General features: G+C 37.4%; 1 protein-coding gene across 7 annotated transcripts in view; it reads left to right on the forward strand.

Annotated features, from left to right (window-relative positions):
* The window catches only part of ubp1 (upstream binding protein 1), a 39,006-nt gene extending 16,481 nt beyond the window's left edge, over positions 1-22,525 (forward strand). The window contains exons 6-18 of one of the 7 annotated variants that reach the window (XR_015515631.2): positions 3,479-3,631; positions 4,424-4,534; positions 4,917-5,030; positions 6,888-6,994; positions 8,183-8,237; positions 9,158-9,251; positions 12,140-12,230; positions 12,322-12,443; positions 14,395-14,537; positions 17,091-17,142; positions 18,803-19,770; positions 19,822-20,266; positions 20,866-22,525. Coding sequence is in view for 2 of the 7 variants with exons in the window: in XM_087293809.2 (XP_087149935.1) it covers positions 3,479-3,631; positions 4,424-4,534; positions 4,917-5,030; positions 6,888-6,994; positions 8,183-8,237; positions 9,158-9,251; positions 12,140-12,230; positions 12,322-12,443; positions 14,395-14,537; positions 17,091-17,142; positions 18,803-18,840 (1,080 nt within the window). In the remaining 5 variants the exon portion in view is untranslated. 7 annotated transcript variants of the gene reach the window in all.

Genomic DNA, 22,525 nt, shown 5'->3' on the forward strand with positions numbered 1-22,525 from the left:
AGCAAAGAGACAACAATGCCTTCATAGACAAAAGAGCAGGGAAATATTGAATTATCATTTTCTCCTTATAGTATTCTATTTATGACTTATTTGTTGTGTGATCAACCTTTTGGGCTAGTTGTAGATGTGTTTGGAAACAATTCGTAACATTTTAATAATATTTTGGCAAATTGAACCAAATGAACGAAATGACTCGAAAAAAGATTCGTTCATTTCGATGAACAAGACTCAAAGATCCGAGTCAGTAAAATGATCCAAACTTCCCATTACTACTTTCAATCTGTCCTGTTTGTTATTTCACAGTAAAGTGATGACATCAGAGTACACCTGTTCATAATTATAAAGTTAAATGATTACGTTTGAGACATGTGCTTGTCATTTGTCATTGACAGCATTATTAGACCATTTTAATCACTGGTAAAATCAGACATTTGTCATTATCAGATTTCTTCTTGCATTATATTCAACATTATATAAGCTAGAGTAGTTATACTTGCACTGTTAAACATTTATTTTCATGCACAACACTGTGTTAGCTATATCAAATGCTTGTCGGAATCATAACCATAAAATGCATTATGATCATTTAAATGATGTGCGGCCAGTTTCATTTTCACTTCCGAGTGCGGCTGTTGGCTGCTGTCACTGTGATAAAACACACACACATGCAAATCATTCTTTCAGCGCGGCTCTCAAACGATCGCTCTGTTCAACTAACTGAACGTTATTTACAACTTTATTACATGTTATTCACAGACTATGCAGGTTCTGTTCACTAAAGCAGCCGTCATTGGCGTGCTGTGTGCGCTCGTTCTCGGTAGCTCGTGATCAGCTCACGTGTGATTTCGCGGCCGCACATACATCATTACATGAAAATAGAAATTACATTTCTGGGTGAATTATACCTTATAAATGCAGTACGTGACACTTTTAACACCATTTGAAGATGTTCATGTTCCTGTGAAGACTTGTGCGACCGCCTTTAAGCTTCTCTCCTGATCTTGTAATGTAATGTGTATTTATATAGTGCATTTATTGTATATGGCCATACACCCAAAGCGCTTCACAATCATGAGGGGGGTCTCTCCACACCACCACCAGTGTGCAGCATCCACTTGGATGATGCGACGGCAGCCACAGGACAACAGCACCAGTGCGCTCACCACACACCAGGGGAGTGGAGAGACAGTGATAGAGCCAATTCGGTGGATGGGGATGATTGGGAGGCCATGATCGTAAGGGCCGATTAAGGGACTTTGGCCAGGACACCGGGGTTACACCCCTGCTCTTTCACGAGAAGTGCCATGGGATTTTTAATGACCACAGAGAGTCAGGACCTTGGTTTAACGTCTCATCCGAAAGACGGCGCCAGGCACGTGCACACATAGGGCTCAACCTGTGCAGTGCACATGCCCTTTTTAGTCTTGGATAAAAAGTGCCCTTCCAAAATGATCAAAAGTGCCCCCGCGACGCGACACACCCTCCGTCCCGCCCTTCAGTAGGCGCACGACAATACTGATCTGGAGTACGCGCGCTCATACCCCCCCCCTCCGCCGCTTTACAGTACGCGTGCGACAACACCCCCCCCCCCCTCTTTAAAAAGTTTATCCTGCACATGCCCTTTGTACGGTCTCTGCACGGGCCTGGATGGCGCTCACTGACAGTGTAGTGTCCCCTTCACTTTTACTGGGGCATTAGGACTCACACAGACTGCAGATTGAGCGCCCCCTGCTGGCCTATCTAACACTACTTCCAACAGCAACCTAGTGTTCCCTAGTGGTCTCCCATCCAGGTACTGACCAGGCTCAGCCCTGCTTAGCTTCGGTGAGTAAGCGGTCTTGGGCTGCAGGGTGACATGGCTGTGGCATGTTGAAAATATGAACCTTGAAAATATAATTGGCTGAATCATAGAAAAGCTGAATTAAGATCGTGTGTAGGGTCAAATCGAGATCGTGATCTTTTTTTCAATTAATCGTGCAGCCCTATTTTGTACAACCAAATTTTAGGACTGTAATAAACACAAAATAAATCAAATTTGAATCAAAGCAAAAACATCAGAACTGCAGTCGGCTTTGTGTTATAATAGAAACCCCATTTTTTAATAAATTATTTATCTGCTATTAATAACACGCCTTTAAAATTAGCATAAAGCCATGATTTTATTTTGCTGTATCCATCCAATTAATTAATCGCCATCAGATTTAAAGGATTTGTCTCAGGAAACTATGTTTTATGCATGCTTTTATCAAAAACATTTACGTGGCCAAAAATACTCCAAAAGGTCACATGGCCAAATAATACAGTTTTATTTCATAATTCATACATTTATGCGTTACATATATTCGATATAATGTTGGCAGACCTGTTTGTTTTATGCACATACATATGCAGTTGAGCATTTACTGGTGCGCGTTCATTAATTTTCCTTTGGTTTAGCACAGTTAAGTCCTGCGTTGTTAAGTTCCAACTTCCTTCAACACACCTGCCAGGAGGTTTCTAGTACACCTACAAAGAGCTTGCTTAGCTGTGTTTAATTGGGGTTGGAACTAAAATATGCAGGACACCGGCCCTCCAGAACCGGCATTGAACACTCCTGGTTTAGTCCCTTATTTATCAGGGGTCGCCACAGCAGAATGAACCTCCAACTATTCCAGCATATGTTTTATGCAGCAGATGCCCTTCCAGCCTCATACACTACAGCCAATTTAGTTTATTCAGTTCACCTATGGTGCATGGCTTTGGACTGTGAGGAAAACCAGAGCACCCGGAGGAAACCCGGTAACACCCCATTCACACGGCGCATCAGCGTCAACGCTTCCTATTCACTTTGAATGGGTGACATCATGTGTTGCCGAACTGCATTGTCAGAGGCATTGCTCGCTGCAGAAGTTAGGACTAGCTCAACTTTTCAAGCGCCGACGGAAGCGTCAGCCAATCAGATCACTGTATGCAAATACACCAGCTAGACACTGGCCTATTGCTGACTGAATTTCATTGGCTGACGCTGCTATGGTGATCGCGTTAGCCTCAACTTCAGGCACGCCTTCAGTCAACCGTTGACTTAGCCACCCTGGTGCATATTACTGCAGGTCAGTTTTATTTAGTGCTTGTTGTCAAGATCCCTACAGCTGTTTAGTGTAGTTAATGAATTGAGCATGCCTGAAGCACAATCTCATTGGCCAGAAATTCTCTTTCCACACACAAACACAGAGGAGCAGAAAGAGTCAGACATGTTTGAGATGATCCTGGTGTCTCTGATATGTTGGAGAGAGTCTTGATTAGGGAAGCTGACTCTCTGACATTATCTCCTGGCCCTGGAAGCATCCGATCGAGTTTCAAACATATGGATATCATTCTAGCTGATTAAAAGCGTATCTGGCACATCCTGATCTAGAGTAATGGGTGCCAAGGAAAATCTAATGTGCTCCAGAAAGCCACCATGTTATTTATCTTTCCCTCTTTCCTTCCGTCTCTGAAGGTTCATTGCATCAGTACAGAGTTCACTCCGCGGAAACACGGCGGAGAGAAAGGAGTTCCGTTCCGGATCCAGATCGACACCTTCAAACAGGATGAAAGCGGAGAGTACATTGAACACCTGCACTCCGCCAGCTGCCAGATCAAAGTCTTCAAGGTGACGTCACACACACACACACACACACACACACACACACAAAAACACTGTGCCCTCCGCTAATACTGGCGTCCTGGGTAAATATCAGCAAGGGAGAGCTCTGAAATTATCTTAGTTTAACCTTTTGATCTTTTACACAAACTGTTAAAGAGATTCACCGATAATGAAAATACTGTCATCATTGAAATCACCCCATTACTCTTCCAAACCTGATTGTCTTTATTTCTCCTGTTAAACACAAAAACTCCCCTGATTTTGTTTTTATTGAAAGCTGAAAACATGTAACCATTGACTTGCTTATGTGGCTATGGAAGTCAATAGTTACAGGTTTTCAGCCTTCTAATCAGAGGAGATGAGAATTTTGGGGTGAACCATCGCTTAAACAAAAAAAAAAAAAACTCTCAATGAGTAGTTTACATGGACACCAATATGTAATCTGATTTTAATTTGATTAAGACGATACTTTCATTAAGATATCACAGGGCTTGAAAACAAATCACAGCAGCCTTTGATTAAAAAAGAGTGCCAATATTAGTGGAGGGCAGTACATATGGGGTGTGGTTGAAGAGTGAATATTGCATTTGTATCCATGTTTTGTTGTTATAGTTTGTTTTGAACGGTTAACAATTTTTATAAATGAAGGAACTGTTCACAAGAAAATAAGAAGTCATCCTTTACCCACTTGAAAAGAGTTGCAGGAGTTTCAGATTTTGAAGAATGACTTGAATATCATTTCATGGTCAGTTTTATTCATAGTTTGTTCTAAAATGTTCTTCTTGTCTTCTTTCACAGCCAAAGGGAGCAGACAGAAAACAGAAAACAGACCGGGAGAAGATGGAGAAGAGGACTCCGCAGGAGAAAGAGAAATATCAGCCCTCTTATGATACCACTATACTGTCAGAGGCAAGAATATTAATATTTGATTTGCTTTAGTAGATTGAATAAGCAGCCAATAGGAAATGTTAAACAGATCTCTCTAAAATGTGTGCACTTACAGCCTATTTTGTTAGCTTGATGTAATTGCATTGTATAAATGACTTTAAAAATGTCATTGTTCTGCTTGAAGTTTTTTTAATGACAGATATTATCCGACAAACACAAATAAACCATTAATCCATCAGGTTTCTATGTAAAGCATGCTTTTAAAATATGTGTAAACCGCTCTTTGATTGTATTCTAACTTGTTACTTGCTATGAAAGTAATGCCAACTAAGTGTGTCTGTCTGTCTGTCTGTCTGTCTGTCTGTCTGTCTGTCTGTCTGTCTGTCTGTCTGTCTGTCTGTAGACTCGATTGGAGCCTGTTATGGAGGAGGTAGTGGAACTCGAGCTGAAGAAGTCCAGCAAGCGGACACTTCCTGCAGACTGTGGAGATTCCATCGCCAAAAGCAAGAGAGGAAGTGTAAGTGCATATTCTCTCTTAACCACTCACTCTAATTCAGCCATCAACTCACTCACTCACTCACTCACTCACTCACTCACTCACTCACTCAGTCTCACTCATCTACTTTCTCTTTCATTGATTCACTTACTGACCCATTCATTCATGCACCTCTTTATTCACTCACTCAATTCACTTACTCTCTCAATTACCTACTTGTTCTCTCATTCATTCACTTATTCACCTTACTTGTTTACCCATTCATTCGTTCACTCACACTCACTCTTTTGCACTTTCATTCACTCACTCATTAACACTCACTTATTTCACTCACTCATACTCATTTACACTTACTCACTCATTCACCCACACATACACTCACTCACCTGTTTACTCCTTCTTCATTTACTCACTCATTGACTCATTCACCCATTCACCCTTTGCTCATCCACTTACTTATTCACTCCCTTACTTGTTTACACATTCACTCACTCATATTCACTCATTTGCACTCTCACTCCTTCACACACACACTCACTCACTCACACATTCACCACTTCATTTACTCACTCATTGACTCATTCACCCATTCATCTTTTGCTCACTCACTCACTCTCTTACTCACTAAGTCGCTTGCTAATTCACTCACCCACTCACTCATTCACTCACTTATTTACTTACTAATTCACGCTCACCTCACTTATTTACTCCCTTACAATTACTCACCTATTTGCACTCACTCATTAACCCACCCATGCACTCACTCATTCACTCCTTCATTTACTCACTCATTGACTCATTCACGCATTCATCCTTTGCTCACCCACTCACTCATTCATGCTCTTACTAACTCATTTGCTAATTCACTCGTCCACTCACTCATTGGGTTTCACTCACTCACCCATTCACTCATTCATTCACTTACCCACCTCACTTACTCATTCCCTTACTTGGTTACCCATTCGCTCACTCATTCACACTCACTAATTTGCCCTCTCATTCACCCACCCATTTACTCTCTAATTCCCACTCACTTATTTGCACTCACTCATACTCACCCATTCACTCATACTCACCCATTCATCCCTTGCTCACCGCTCTCTTTTTCACCTACCAACTTAATTTTTCATTCACCCACCACTCACTCATTCGGTTTCACTCACCCATTCATTCCCTCATTAACTCATTCATTCACCCTTTCATCCCTTGCTCACCATGCTTGTACCCTTACTCACTAACTCACTTGTTTATTCACCCACTTACTCATTCGGTTTCACTTACTCACCCATTCACTTCCTCATTTACTCACTCATTCATTCACACGCACTCACCAATTGGCTCCCTCATTTACTCACTCATTCACCCATTCGTCCTATGCTCACCCACTCACTCATTTGGTCTCTCACTCACTCGCTCAATCACCCACTCACTCATTCAGTTTCACTCACCCTTCAGTCCCCCATTTACTCACTCATTCACACTCACTCACTCATTCACACTTACTCACTCCCTTATTTACACTTATTCATTCACCCATTCATTCCTTGCTCACCCACTCACTCAGTTACTATCTTTCTCAGCCACTAACTAACTCACTCATTCACCCACTCACTCATTCACTTACTCACCCCCTTATTTACACTAATTCATTCACCCATTCATCCCTTGCTCACCCACTCACTCATTTACTCTCTTTCTCAGCCACTAACTAACTCACTCATTCACCCACTCACTCATTCACCTCTGCTGTGTTCAGTTCACTCTTGCTGGAGTCAGACTCCACAGTTATGATTATTTCTGCCTCCATCATTGTGATCCAGATGTTTCTCTGTGCTCTGTATTAATCTTAATGCCTTTTTCCTCTTTCCCTCATTCTAGTGCTCTCCATGGCCAGATAATGCATATGTCAACCCCATTACAGCAGCCACACCGACCTTCACCTCCACCACAAACACCTACAGCTCCAGCAGCACAGTACCAGACAGGTGACACACACATCAGTGCATCTCTGGCCCTGTGAACACCTCATAATAACATGCAGTTTTGTCAGTGGCAATATTAAATATAAGTGGAAACTGTATCCACTTGCTTTAATAGTGTATTCAATAGTACTTGTGCATCCCAATCAGATAAAGATGAAGTACACCCCTGAGTTTTAGGAACAACAAATAATAACTGGACTTTTAGTTGATCATTTGGTATCAGAGGTGGCTTATATGAAAGGCAAAAGGCCTCTAGATTACATTTATTTTTTTTAAATAAAATATGATCATGCCTTCAATATTAATTAGGACAGGAAGGTCTGACTTTGCTTAGAAAAAAGTCTTGTCACTTAACAGAAATAATGTCCAGTATAGAATATAAAGTCATGCTGCAGTGGAAACAGAATGAATACTGTGTCTGACTCCATCATGAGCTTGGAGGACAGCATCCATACATCTCTGCAATAACTTAAATAACCAATTAATAAATTCATCGGGAATGGCAAAGAAAGCGTTCCTGCAGGACTCCCAGAGTTCATCAAGATTCTTTGTATTCATTTTCAATGCCTCCTCCTTCATCTTACCCCAGACATGCTCAATAATGTTCATGTCTGGTGGCTGGGCTGGCCAATCCTGGAGCACCTTGACCTCCTTTGCCTTCACAAACTATGATGTGGAGGCTGAAGTATGAGAAGGAGCGCTATCCTGCTGAAGAATTTGCCCTCTCCTGTGGTTTGTAATGTAATGGGCAGCACAAATGACTTGATACCTCAGGCTGTTGATGTTGCCATCCACTCTGCAGATCTCTCGCACGCCCCATTACTGAATGTAACCCCAAACCATGATTTTTCCTTCACCAAGCTTGACTAATTTCTATGAGAATCTTGGCTCCATGCGGGTTCCAACAGGTCTTCTGCAGTATTTGTGATGATTGTTCAACAGAAGATTCATCTGAAAATTTATCATCTGCCACTTTTCAAATGATCAACTACGTCAAGTTATTATTCGTTGCTCTTACAACTGGGATCGACGACAAGACTTTTGTCAGGCAGTGTATATCATGATGGAAAAAAGAGGAAAGTGTCTTAAAATCCTTATCTAATAGCATTTTAATGCCACATGGAAACAGGGCCTTTTTAACAGTGTTCCTGTGATGAGCAGTTATTCAATGTTTGATACTTTTGTTTTTAGTGAGTCGTCTTCACCAAACCACCAAGGAGATCTTGGTAACCTCACGGTTGTGGAGGTTTGTATGTTTCATTTTTACTCTGTTTTACCTTGGAGATGTACTGTGTTTATTGTTGCAATTTCGTAAAAGTCATAGTTCTAAAATTAAAGGGAATGCTATATTGTGTCTCTGATGTCCATAGAGTGTGAATGTAAAGTTTGAGCTAAAAATGCCTCATAAATTTTGTTTCATAACTCTTCGAAACTGACACTTTTAGGTTTTGATCGAAATTATGCCATTTTGGTGACTGTTGCTTTAAATTTAAATGAGATTGAGCTCTTTTCAAAAGAAGGCGGAGCTACGCAGCAAATATAAAACTCTAATGCATCTCACTCAGGGCTGTCTATGCTAATGAGAGGGAGATGGTCACTAATGGGCGGGGTTTACCCCCTCTGATGACCTGTATAAAGTGAGAATGTCAATCAAAGTGTTTCTGCTGACTGTTTTTATCAAGTGTGATTATAAAAATAGAATTAATTCATTTTTGGCATTAGAAGCTGGCTATATTTACAGGCTGTTGCCACTACTGTTTAAATCTTATTAAGGTTATTTGTGCATTATAGACCCTCTTTAAAACAAACAAACAAACAACAAAAGCAGAATTTTGACATCAGCTCTGAATTTTAAGAAGAAAGTCCATGAATGAAAAATTGCAAACCTCACAATTTAGCCTTTTCCTCTTATATTGGGATTTCTATTTCTTTTTTTTTTTAATTCAACATATTTCAATAGCAGTCCAAATTGTGGGATAAAAAAAATCATGATTACTTTTTTATTTCATGGCATCTTTTCAGCCTTGCTTAATATATATTTCTCTTATAATCTGCAGTTTTACAATATAATGTGCTTTTTTAAAAAGGTTAATTATATATTTTAAGAGGAAAATGCTCCTATTCTAATTAGCATTTAAAAATTAAATGTGCACTTTTATTATACAGTCTCTCAGTCCTACGGCCTCCATACAGGACACACAGAAGTGGCTCCTTAAGAACAGATTCAACTCCTACAGTCGTGTTTTCGCCCATTTCTCAGGTATTTACACAGACACAGTTTCATGTTGTAAAAATCAATGTTTTTTTGAATCAATACTTAAAAATGTAGCTACCTGTACCTACATAAATATCACATTACTGCATAAATACCACCACATCCCATACCATCCTTGATGTGACTTTTTTTTTTTTACAGTAGAGCATTAAAGGTCCCAACTAACTTTTTTTAAATGTTAGTATCAGTATTTTTAGTTCTTAGCTAGCTTCTATAAGCTAGTGTGCTCCAAAACAATGACAAAATTCACGTTTAGAAGATATAAGACTGATATAAACATGTAAAGCTTGTAGTTTGTCACTTCTGCCTAAAGGCTGATTTATATTTCTGTGTCAAACACACGCGTATGGTCCGGCGCAGCCTTCGGTCACAGCCCTTGCCGTGACTGACACCAATGCTGACGTGCACCTCTCTAAAAAATGTAACTACACGTCACAACGATGCATAGCTCAAGCTCTGTGATTGGTCTGCTTGGAAAGTTGTGATGAGTGTATGCGGTGATGAGAGCCGAGTGCCCGATGGAGCGCGTGTTTACCAGTGTGGAGTCCTGTGAAGGAACTCCAGATGGAAACTTTTGTTTTGTGTTTACCTTATGGTTAAAATTGAGCAAGTTTGAGCTACTTGTATATTAAAGTAGCGTTCAGAAAAAAACAAAACACCCTCAAAGAAACTCTATACAAATAAACATAACATGTTCCTGGCATGACTGCCAGCCAGCATTTCGGAAGTGTTATTGCAGAGCAGCATGCAGAAGTTTAAATGCACGGCGATTACTCAACGCAGAAGTATAAACCAGCCTTAAATAGATCAACGTTTTATTCATATCTCCTCATACTTCAGTTTCTCATCCAATCTTGACCAATCAAATGCGGTCTAGTGTCTGACATGCCCTGCCCGTTTTAAGATGCTTTTAGTTTGATGCACTTGGGCTCAACCACTTTCACTGACAGAGCTGTGATAAAGCAAAATGCTATTGGCTGTTTTTTAAAGGGAGGAGCTACCCTATGTCCCGCCCTCTCTTTGTGTTTTGGTTGAAGTTACGACAAACATCGAATAAAAATGCACATTTCAAAGCACTTCACGAGAGAAGACTTTTAGCTATAATCATGATCTTTACTGAATGTTAAAATGCAAGTAAATGTCTGTCAACACTTTCAGAGTAAAAAAAACACACAGGCAAAGGAAAATTAAAACTCAAGTCTCCAGGGGTCCGTTCTTCGTACGTGGGTTATTCAGTTAGCTGGATTTGGTTATTGACGATTTGACACGATCCAGGATCGTTTCGTTCTTTAAAACTGATCCGAGAGTTGTTGTCATAGCAACAGTTCTGGTAGCTCAAACCTGCTTGGGAGCAGCAGCTTATTTCATGTAAACAGGATTAGATTGAGTCAGTTTAGGCAAAGATAATACTGAAAGTATGTACCGAATTCTGATATTTTCTTACAGTAGTACCGGTTGTTATATACACTTTAGAAACGCCTTTACCAATATCCAATATCTTTAATAATATTTGTGAACATCCAGTTATTCTTTACATCGATTAAGAAAACGGCTACAATAATACTACTATGGCTACTATAATAGAGAAAATCCACTCTAACTGTAAAACTAAATAAATTGCTAAATACTCTTGACACATGAACACATGATACTTATTGTGTATCATATTTAACAAACCGTTTACTACTAATTTGATGTAATTTAGCTCACATGAATAACTGAATATCTATCAGATGATGTCATGATTACGCTGCTGTGCCGTCAGCCAATCGTTGCATAGCTGATCATGATTTCGAGGATTGATAGATCTGTCCTTCACAACACACGCAGCGATCTCAGATCAGTTCATCCAGACATTCTAATCTGATTCACGAACTTGTTTGAAGAACCAAATTAGCGAGAGATCAGTTATCAAGATTAAAAGATCCGGGATCTGCCAAATCATCTTAGATCATTTAAGCGAGATACGAAGAACAGACCCCTGGGGATACATTGAAGTCTTTATGAAACGAAAAAAACCTCTCTGTGCTTGAATCTGAATGTTATTTACATTATTACCTCTAATTCACATTCAATACTCAAAACTCATATTTCAGCTAAAAAAATCATTTTGCATGACTTACTGAACAAAACAAAACAAAAACGTTATCCTGAATAGCCTGAGGGTCATTCATTAAACAGCAATTTTAAATGAATTATATCTTTTTTATATATATATATATATATATATATATATATATATATATATATATATATATATATATATATATATATAATATCTTTTTTTACCATAATATTTTTAGTTTTCAGTTTGTACACATTGAAATACAACATTTTACAAACATTTTACAACAATAATAACCTTGTTGCATTCACAAATTATACAAAATATGGGATATATATATATATATATCTTTATAATAAAAACTAAAAGCAAACAACAAACGAGCAAACAAACAACAAAAAATAAATAAATAAAATAAAAAATAAATGAAAATAAAACTGCTCCTCTTTTTCTTCAATAATAGTAATCTATTCAAACATGACAATTATAATCATACTGAGTACTAGGCAAAGCAAATATATATTAAGTAATGTATCAATGGAAAACTATAAAGCTGGAACTGCATTATCCATCAAAAATTATTCATCAACTTCTTCCTCTGTTAATTCCACTTATAACTTGTAACTAATGAAAGGACTCACACGTTGTTTAGCTTTTAGTATATAAGTTATTTTTTCTAATGGCAGACTTGACAACATTTGTTATTCATTGAGTAGCGTTTGGTCTTTGCGAATTATCACTTTTAACAAATTAACCAAATGTGGTTAATAATGAGAGAATCAGTTAATGTGTGTTTCTCCTACTGCAGGTTCTGATCTACTGAAATTAACTCGTGAAGATTTAGTCCAAATTTGTGGTGCTGCCGATGGAATTAGACTCTACAATGCACTTAAGTCCAGGTACAATAGAAGTGATCTTTATATTACAGTTCTGAAGATGTAAACTGAAGCCTTGTACTGATGTGTGTTTGTGTGTGTATGTCCCAAACAGAGCAGTGCGGCCCAGACTCACACTTTATGTGTCTCTGGAAGCGTCTCAGAGCGAGAGCCCTCTGCTGGAGAAACGGGGACGCAGCAAGAACGGAGAACACAGCAGCCCAGCAGCCATACCTGGTAAAGATATTAAAAAAAGAGACTTGCACGCATCATACCACAATCAATGTACTAATTAACAGCTGTTGTAGGGCTGCACGATATTTGAAAACACTGCCATTATAATGTTTAATTTTTCTGCGATATATTGTGATTTTACTTAATGAATTGTAAAGCATTAGAATTATGGAGACGAAAGACTCTATTTTCCTAATGCTCCCCACTAAAAGACGACACTATAAGAGCTGATGCTGAATTTGTGATGTATTGTATCAGTACTGCATAAATAAATGCAGTAAGACCACCAGTCAGAGCTGACACAGTTCTCTCTGGAGCCACAGCTAATAACAGACGTCAGTAGCACAGTTGTGGTGAAACCCAAAACACAATTACCAAGAAAATAATCAGTTTGCTTTATGTAAATCTAAAAGTTTGAGCTCTGGGTATGAACATCGACTTTCATTGACATGTTTGTTTTCATAAAAATTTTCATTTTGAAAGATTTATTTGAATTGAGGATTTATTGACTAAATCATTTTTATAGGAACTGGTGGATTTAGTGTAGTGCTGATTAATAATTATTCGTGACTGATGTACAAAGTTTATTTGCATAATATATGTGCATGTACTGTGTATAATTATTATGTATATATAAATGCACACACATAGATGTCTATATACTTTAAAATACTTTAATTGTAATTATATACATTTGTTTTATATATATATATATTTATTTATATATATATATATTATTTATATATATATATATATATTTGTATATATATAACAAATGTATATAATTACAATTAAAGTAAGTATTTTAAAGTATATAGACATGTATAAACATTCTTTATACATATATTCACTCACCGGCCACTTTATTAGGTACACCTTACTAGTATACTAGGACTTTCTTTTGTTTTCAGAACTGCTTTAACCCTTCATGGTATAGATTGAAAAAGGTACTGGAAGTACTGAAAAGTTCCTCAGAGCTTTTGGTCCATATTGACATGATAGCATTACACAGTTGCTGCAGATTTGTCGGCTGCACATCCATGATGCAAATCTCCCATTCCATCCCATCCCAAAGGTGCTCTGTTGAATTGAGTTCTGGTGACTGTGGTGGCCATTTGAGTACAGTGAACTCATTGTCATGTTCAAGAAACCAGTCTGAGATGATTTGCCCTTCATGACATAGTGCATTATCCTGCTGGAAGTAGCCATCAGAAGATGAGTGCACTGTGGTCATAAAGAGATCGACATGGTCAACAACAATACTCAGGTAGACTGTGGTGCTGACACAATGCTCAATCACACTATTACACCACCACCAGCAGCCTGAACCGTTGACACAAGGCAGGATGGATCCATGCTTTTATGTTGTTGTTGCCAAATTCTGACCCTACCATCTAAATGTTGCAACAGAAATCGAGACTCATCAGACCAGACAACGTTTCTCTAATCTTCTATTGTCTAATTTTGGTGAGCTTGTGTGAATTGTAGCCTCAGTTTCCTGTTCTTAGCTGACAGGAGTGCCACCCGGTGTGGACTTCTGCTGCTGTCTTGACCATGTCTACATCTCTAAATGCATTGAGTTGCTGCCATGAGATTGGCTAATTAGAAATTTGCGTTAACGAGCAGTTGGAGAGCTGTACCTAATAAAATGGCCATTGATGTGTGTTTATATGCACATAATGAATATACACAGATATACATATATACATACATACAAATATTTGTTGATCCGTAACTGACCTAAATCAGCATAAAAGAATAGCTTAATAGTTATTCTTAATTAGCACAAAAATATCAGACATGTAATATATAGATATCATTTTCCATCAATATGTATCTCTATATTCACGGCTCTCTGTCAGTGTTTGTAAGGGTGTTGTGCAGATGTTTGTTTTTCTTCGGTCAGACTGTTAAATTTGAAGTAAATTCATTACGGTTTTGTCTTTGCGTGTAGTTTATCACGCTCTTTACCTTGAAGAGATGACGGCTTGTGAGCTCACCAGGAAGATCTCCAGTGTTCTAGCGCTGCCACTTACCCACATCAGTCAAGTGTACAAACAGGGGCCGACAGGGATACACATACTGCTCAGTGACCAGGTAAACACACACACATTCACACAATCTCTTCCTCTACTCTCTGGGCAAATATAACTGCTCGTTTGAATAATGTTTTGCATAAAACTCGCTTCATCGTACCCTTTTTGTCTTCTGTTATCATTTGTCATGAATAAATGGGTGGTGTAGGTGAGGGACATCATGTGACTGATTTGTCTAGTGAATGTAGTATTCATGTACTGCTGGAACAGAATGTGTTGATCAGAAGTGACGTAAGATATACACACACACACACACACACACACACACACACATTTTAATGGTTTTTGCTCACAAAGGATACATAAAGCATTAATGTTTTAAAATGTTGCATTAAAATTAGAATTTAATACAATATAACGTTTCGATTATTCCTGTGATGTCAAAGCTGCATTTTCAGCATCGTCACTCCAATCTTCAGAGAAATTATGCTAATATTATGCTAAAAGAAACGATTTAGATTATTATCGGTCCTGAAAACTGCTTGGATTGTAAATAGTGATCTTTTAAAGGGCACCTATGAGGAAAATCAACTTTTGTGAGCTGTTTGGACAGAACTGTAGGTATAGTGTGTCCACTGTCATATTGGAGTAATATAAAGGCAATAGCTGCGTCCCAAATAGCACGCTATGCACTTATGCACTATGTACTTATGCACTTACACACTCAACAGAATAGTATATGTATGTAGTGTTGTCCCAAATAGAGCACTAATGTTTTCTTACGAAGTGGAAATTCAAACCGTTTCTCTGATGATGTTTGACGGTCGCCAAATCAGTGAAATAAACGACCGAATTGTCAAATAATACCTGCTGTGAGTATGACTGCATTCATCATCGGGAGGCACTATAATCACTCTCGTAGGAGAATTTTGCTTTCACCATCCAAAATAAACAAAGTTATCCAACATGTGCGCCTGATAGCTCCGCCCCTTCCGCTACATGAGCAAACCTGCGGTCGTTGAGTGCGTGAAGTGTCCATCATTACACACTTCATTTTAGCGGCTGAATGAGTTTTCAGTGTGAATGCACTACTTACACTATTTATACTACAAAATGGCTTAGAATAGTGCATAAGTATGGGATTTGGGACGCAGCTAATAATTCTCTTTTTTTCTTTATATATTTCATGATATTAAAATAGGACCCAAATTCCAGTGATTTAGAGGCCCACTGCAAGGTGATGCAGGAGTGCGGTTTCCCCACACCCGAATTCTTTGACAGATGCCTCTTTTCTATAATACCATAAAAACACTAAACCTTTTTTTTTTTTTTTTTTTTTTTTTTGCAAATAAACTGGGAATAAAATGATTAATAAAACTGTCTGATTTTTATAAGTTTAAAATGTTTTTAAAACAGAGCATGTTTGTAATAAAGACAGTAAAATCACTGTAATTCTTAACTAATATAATCACCACGACCACATGGTGTCAGTAAACGCACATATATGTGTGCTGCAAACAGCATTTGTGTGTAACTCATCATTTCAGAAAGGCTTGAATAAACTCCACCACAAATACATCACCACCAATACTTGGTATTTTTAACTAATGAGCTGTATATCAGCTTCATCCTTGTCTGTCTTTATCACTGACTGCTGTTTATCTGATGTAACACGATGAGAAGCAGACGCACATGGGAGTGTTGGGCAGGAAAAAGCAGCCCATTTGCATTTAAAGCCACAGGCTACAAAATCAGCTACTCTATACTCAGAAACCAAAATGGGCAGATTCTGGAGGCTTTAATAAATGATCTGATGGGTATTTTGAGCTGAAGCTTTACAGACACATACTGAAGACACCAAAGGCTTATCTTGCATCGTGTAAAAGGGGTAAAATAGGTGCCCTTTAAGGGTTATTTTATAAAAATTAAGTTCAATGAAGCATTTATTTGAAATGTAAATAATCAGAAATGTTTTACTTTAAATTTAATTGATTTCTTGCTCAATAAAATTATTTATTCTTTGTCTTTTTTAAACCTTTGTTAGGTTTTATTCAGAGATTTTTTATTACAAAATCAATGGCAACTGACAGCACTAACAAATACACTTTCATATTTCATGATAAAATGATTAAAGATTTGATTAATTATTTTGATCATTTTGTATTTGAGAAAATATATAAATCAACAAATCCAAAGTTTTTCCTGGAGGAGTTGGAAAAAGTAAAAAAAAAAAACATTGAAAAAATTGGAAAATCCCATATAATTGTTGTTATTATTATTATTATTATTATTATAAATGTAACTTTATGTATGTTTTTGAAAGTCTGTTTTTTTTAAAGAAAGTAAATCATAAAGTATTGTAAATAGTGTGTTAAAGTAATGTCTATTATTTTCTATGAATAAAACCAGTGCTGTTGACTTTGTATGAAGTAATGTGTAGGTGAATAATTACTAAAGCAACCTATAATAATATTGACTAGATGTCTTTGGAGAAAAAAGCTAATAAATCCCTTATAAAATGACATCCATTCATAAAGTTTAATTTAAGAAGGAGATCATACTTGCATCTAAAGTAAACACAATCTTTCATGGACACACTTTTTTCTGCTTACAGATGGTTTATAACTTCCTTGATGAGAGCAGTTTCATCATTAGCATAATACAAGGTAAAGCATTTTCACATCACACTAAAAACAAATCAGTACACCAGAAACATTTCATTCTCCATTATCCTACATGTAAAACACATACTTTCATAATGCATTGCTATTAATATAATGAGGCATCTAATTATTGTTATGACATTATGGAATTATTTAGAAATATGAATACTTTGAAATTGTTGAATTAGTATATCTTAAAAAATGGTTTCAGATTTTTATTTTGTGTTATTATTGCTTGGCTTTTTATTGTTTTGAGCCGGTGTTATTTATAAACTGTAAAGTTGATCTGTTTTTGCTAGTAGCCATGTTTCCATCTAAAGATGTGTGTAAGATTTATGCACAAAATTGGAATATCGCATAAAAGATGTGCGAATAAAGCAACATTTCCATCCAGTGAGTCAAAGAGAACAAAATTGTATAAGAAATAACAAAACTCGGTTTTTTTTTTCAAAACTCATATTACATACAGTTGAAGTCAGAATTATTAGCCCCCTTTTGATTTTTTTCTATTTTAAATATTTCCCAAATGATGTTTAACAGAGCAAGGAAATTTTCACAGTATGTCTGATAATATTTTTTATTCTGGAGAAAGTCTTATTTGTTTTATTTCGGCTCGAATAAAAGCAGTTTATAATTTTTTAAAAACCATTTTTGGGACAAAATTATTAGCCCCTTTAAGCTTTTTTTTTTTTTTTTTTTTTTTTTGATAGTCTACAGAGCAAACCATCATTGTACAATAACTTGCCTAATTACCCTAACCTGCCTAGTTCACCTAATTATCAATATTAAAATATCAAGTAAAATATTATTTACTGTCATCATGGCAAAGATAAAATAAATCCGTTATTAGAAATAGATTTTTAAAACTGTTATGCTTAGAAATGTGTTGAAACAATCTTCCCTCCGTTAAACAGAAATAAGGAAAAAAAATAAACAGGGGCGCTTATAATTCAGGGGGGCTAATAATTCTGACTTCAACTGTATATCATTAGAAACAAATGGGTATCTAAAAACTAGCCAATTGTCATTTATTAGGCGAATAATAAACTGGCCAGCACATTACACTTTCCTCAGACGGCCAACACAGGATTCCGCTTGGTCTTAAAGCCTTTATCGATGGGTTAATTTCTTAATTCATTTTAACATGGCAGTCAAAATAGTCAAATGAGCTCTTGTATTGGACAAATTCCTGACCTCAGTGAGGGGGTGGGTCTTTCATACCACCTGAACACCCCTCACTATGGGCCTGTAATGATAATACTGAACCACTGTGATGACAGACTTTAGCTGAGGGATTTTAGGATGACCAAAACAACACTTCAGATGTACTCGCTCTGCTGTGTCAATTAATACCATATTACCACCCCATTGCAAACATTTTTATAACCACATGACCTATTAAAATAAAATCACATGACTTTTCTTGATGCACATGCTGGAATTTATTTAGTAAACGTTTTTTATGCACCTTATGTCTAATCGGATTAAAAGTTATCCTACTCGGATAAATTATTTATGCAAATTTTTGTCTTTTTGTTTGATATTCCTATTGAAATAAACATAAGTCGATGAAAACATTGCTATTAAAGCTGATATGCTATAAACTCCAACCTATCTGTTCTCCATCTTGTCTCACTTGTGCTCCATCTTGGCTCTTCCTCAGACGACAGCAATGATGGATTTCACCTGGTCCTGAAGTAGACGAGCAGAGACTGTGACGCCATCACTGCCGCACCAAAAGTGTTCCCTCCATCCTCCTCTCTCGTCCTCTCCCCAATCTCTCCCTCGTTCTTCACGTCTCGGTGTGAGATGGAGAAAAATGGCCGGGGTCGAGCAGGGCCTCCTAACTGTTAGAATCTGACTTCAGTGCGTAAAATTGTTTCATATTGAAAACACTTAAACTGATGCCAGTGTGTGAGCGAGCGGCGGGCTTTTAATTAAGTGCGTTTTTAAAGGAGGGATGGAGGCGAGCGGGAGTCCGCAAGAACATGGAGAACTGTGACCACTTTTACTTCAGCATGGTGAAGAATCGATTGTCTTTGCGACTCTGAGCGTACAGTACTTGAGTTTGTTCGTCTGTGAGTTGTCAACCATTTCTGGCCTACAGACGCCATCAAAAAAAACCCCAAGGTAGATAGTAATGACCTCTCGTGCAAAATGTGGGGAAATGCGTCCTGACTAAAGGCATGCGCAGGACGTCTTTATGTCTGTCTGGATGAAATAATTCCTGGGATTTTGAGTATGGTGACCTGCAGCTAACGCCAGGTTCAGTTTTGCTCTCAGTGCTGATATTGTTTGTTTTTTTTTGGGGGGTGGGGGGAGGTCACACTTTACAATAAAGTTCTATTAGTTAATGAATTTATTAGCATGAACAAACAATGAGCTATACTATTATTACAGTATTAGTTCGTTGTTAATGTTGGTTATTGAAAATACAGTCATTCGTTGTTAGTTTTTGTTAGCTCACAGTGCATTTTGGATTTTAATAATTCATTATTAAGTGTAAAATAAAACCCAAATATTAATATTCTGTGATTAATTCGTTATTATTAAGCCCCTGAGACCTTTGAACATAAATTAAGATATCTTGAATGAAACCTGGGAGCTCTCTGACCCTCCATAGAAACAAGGGTCCCGAGATGTTTAAAATTCAGAAAGGTCCCAAAAACACCCTCAATACAGGACCATGTGTCTTTAGTGGTTCAATCGTAATGCTATAAAGCTATGAGAATACTTTTGTGCACACTACAGTCCAGAAAGGAACCAAAAACATCCTCAAAACAGGATCATGTGTCTGTAGTGATTCAATTGTAATGCTATGAAGCTACAAGAATACTTTTGGCCACACACAAACTAACAAAACACAAAAATAATGAATTTATTATTTAACAATTTCCTCTCTTCAGGGTAGAGTTGTCAAAAGTATTAACGTTGCAATCAATATTGAAAATGAAAGTAAAACCTCAATCTTGCGCTAACATTTGAGCACTGTAGAGTTTTAACACTGCTGATTGGCCATTGTGTTCACATGCTCCACAAATAAGGCTGTGATTGGCTCTGAAGTTCATCACTTCACCACTCTTCACCAAGCGCAAACACAAATACATAAACTAAACATTTTAAATGAGTGTTTGAAAGCCACACCTATCAGCTGATCCAACTATATATATATATATATATATATATATATATATATATATATATATATATATATATATATATATATATATATATCCGATATATAAAAAAATATGCTGATGGATTAGCTGATAAACGTGGCTTTCAAACGCTCTAGTATCCATGTATATGTTTGCGCTTGATGAAAAGTGGTGAAATGATGACCTTCAGAGTCTTTATCTGTTAAGCATGTGAACACGACAACCTATCAGCGATTTAAAGGGACGGTTCACAACTCTTCACCAAGCGCAAACACAGATACACAGACTGAACCCTTTAAACGAGTGTTTGAAAGCTACGTCTGTCAGCTGAACCATCTATGAGTGGATCTATGAATTATACGCTAATGGATTAGCTGTTAAACGTAGCTTTGAAACACTCTAGTGTCCATGCATATGTTTTGCACTTGATGAAGTGATGGTGAAGTGATGACCTTCAGAGCCAATCACAGTCATATCTGTTGAGAATGTGAACACAAAAAACAATCAGTGGTTTAAAGGGACAATTCACCACTTTTCACCGAGTGTAAAACATATACATAGACACTAGAGCATTTGAAAGCCACGTTTATCAGCTGATCTGTCAGCGTATTGGCTCAAAGACAGATCAGCTGATAGACGTGGCTTCCAAACATTTAGGGTGAGTAAATAGTGAGATTACCCTCTCTGTATTCACTTTTGGGTGAACTATCCTTTAAAGAATGTGCTTAAATATAAGTGAGAAATGTATCGATTTGTACGTTAATAAGAAGAAACCGTTGAATGAAGTTATTATTTTATTGTTTTTATGCACACAGAAGTATTCTTGTAGCTTTATATCATTACAGTTGAACCACTGAAGGTCACAATTTTGAGGATATTTTTGGTTCCTTTCTGTACTTTACACATCTTGGGGGGCTGTCGTGAGGCTTAGAGAGCTCTTGGGTTTCATCTGAAATATCCTGCGTTCTGAAGTTGGGGATTGTAATAACACGAGGGTCAATAAATAAAGAGATGGTTCACATAAAAACAATTAACATTTACTCACCCTCAAGTGGTTCCAAGCGTTTATGAAGATATTTTAGAAGAATGCTAGAAACCGGTAGCCAATAACTTCCATAGTAGGAAAAACAAATACTATGCAAGTCAATGGTTATCGGTTTTTGTGATTGTTTTTGTGTTCAACAGTAAAAAGAAACCGTTTGTGACAAGAAAAGAGCGAATAAATGATGACAAAATATTTGTATTTTGGGTGAACTATCCCTTTAATAATACAATGGTAATTTTGGTTGGGAACTTACCCTTTAACAAACATAAACTAATGGAACTCAATTGTAAAGTGTGACCATTTTAATTTTCCAATTTCTCTTTCAAGACCAATCGTTTCTGGTGCCATGGTTTCTTTGTCGTTGATTAAATGAAGCGTCAGCCATTTAGAATTCAATGATTAGTCTTTTGGTTTTTAGATTGATTGTTGATCGTTGTGCTCCATATTCTCTGTGCCTGGCATCTATATGTGACTGGTAGCTCCTGGCACAGATTATAACACAGTTATTGTTGAATAAACAAGCACAATCGCAGGCCTCCGTAAATGATATTTCCCTATAATGCCTTTCACATCCTTTTAATCGTACGTTTAGGATATGACTGGTGCTTTTCTCATTGCACACATGGTTTACCGTCAGCTGCTCCAGTTATGCTCGACCATCATGACTGCGGTCAGACAGCTTTTTTCCCCCCGTCGTGGTCTTGAATAGCGACTGAACTCAGTAGGTCGTCCATCTCAGTAGTGATGTATTGGGCAGCTGTGCTTTGGCATGTACTGTGCTTATTATTGCCACTTTATAGAGGAGCATGGTTGTGATGAGAATGTCAACTCCTTTTAATGCTCAGAAAATATATACGTTAAAAAAGGAATGACCAAGTCTGCACTGAAACTGAAACCACAATACAAAAAATGTCACGCCGTTGGATTCCTGGCAGTCGTCGGATGCTCACTTTTAGACTTACACAATGTTTCCAGGTTGAACAGATGATCAAATAACGTGGAGGTTAGTTCTGCTCCTCAGATTGAATGCGGTGGATCCTCTTGTTTCTGTTATAATAATAATAATGATGATGATGATGGTTTCCTCATGTCACTGTTTGTCTAAAGAAAAGCCTCTCTTCCATAGGGAGTGCTGAGATGTACACAATTAATGCCTGTACCAGAAATAAAAGTAATTTTCATA

The sequence above is a fragment of the Danio rerio genome, chromosome 19 (assembly GCF_052040795.2).
Source record: "Danio rerio strain M-AB ecotype USA chromosome 19, GRCz13ab, whole genome shotgun sequence".
In the NCBI taxonomy this organism is placed as follows: domain Eukaryota; kingdom Metazoa; phylum Chordata; class Actinopteri; order Cypriniformes; family Danionidae; genus Danio; species Danio rerio.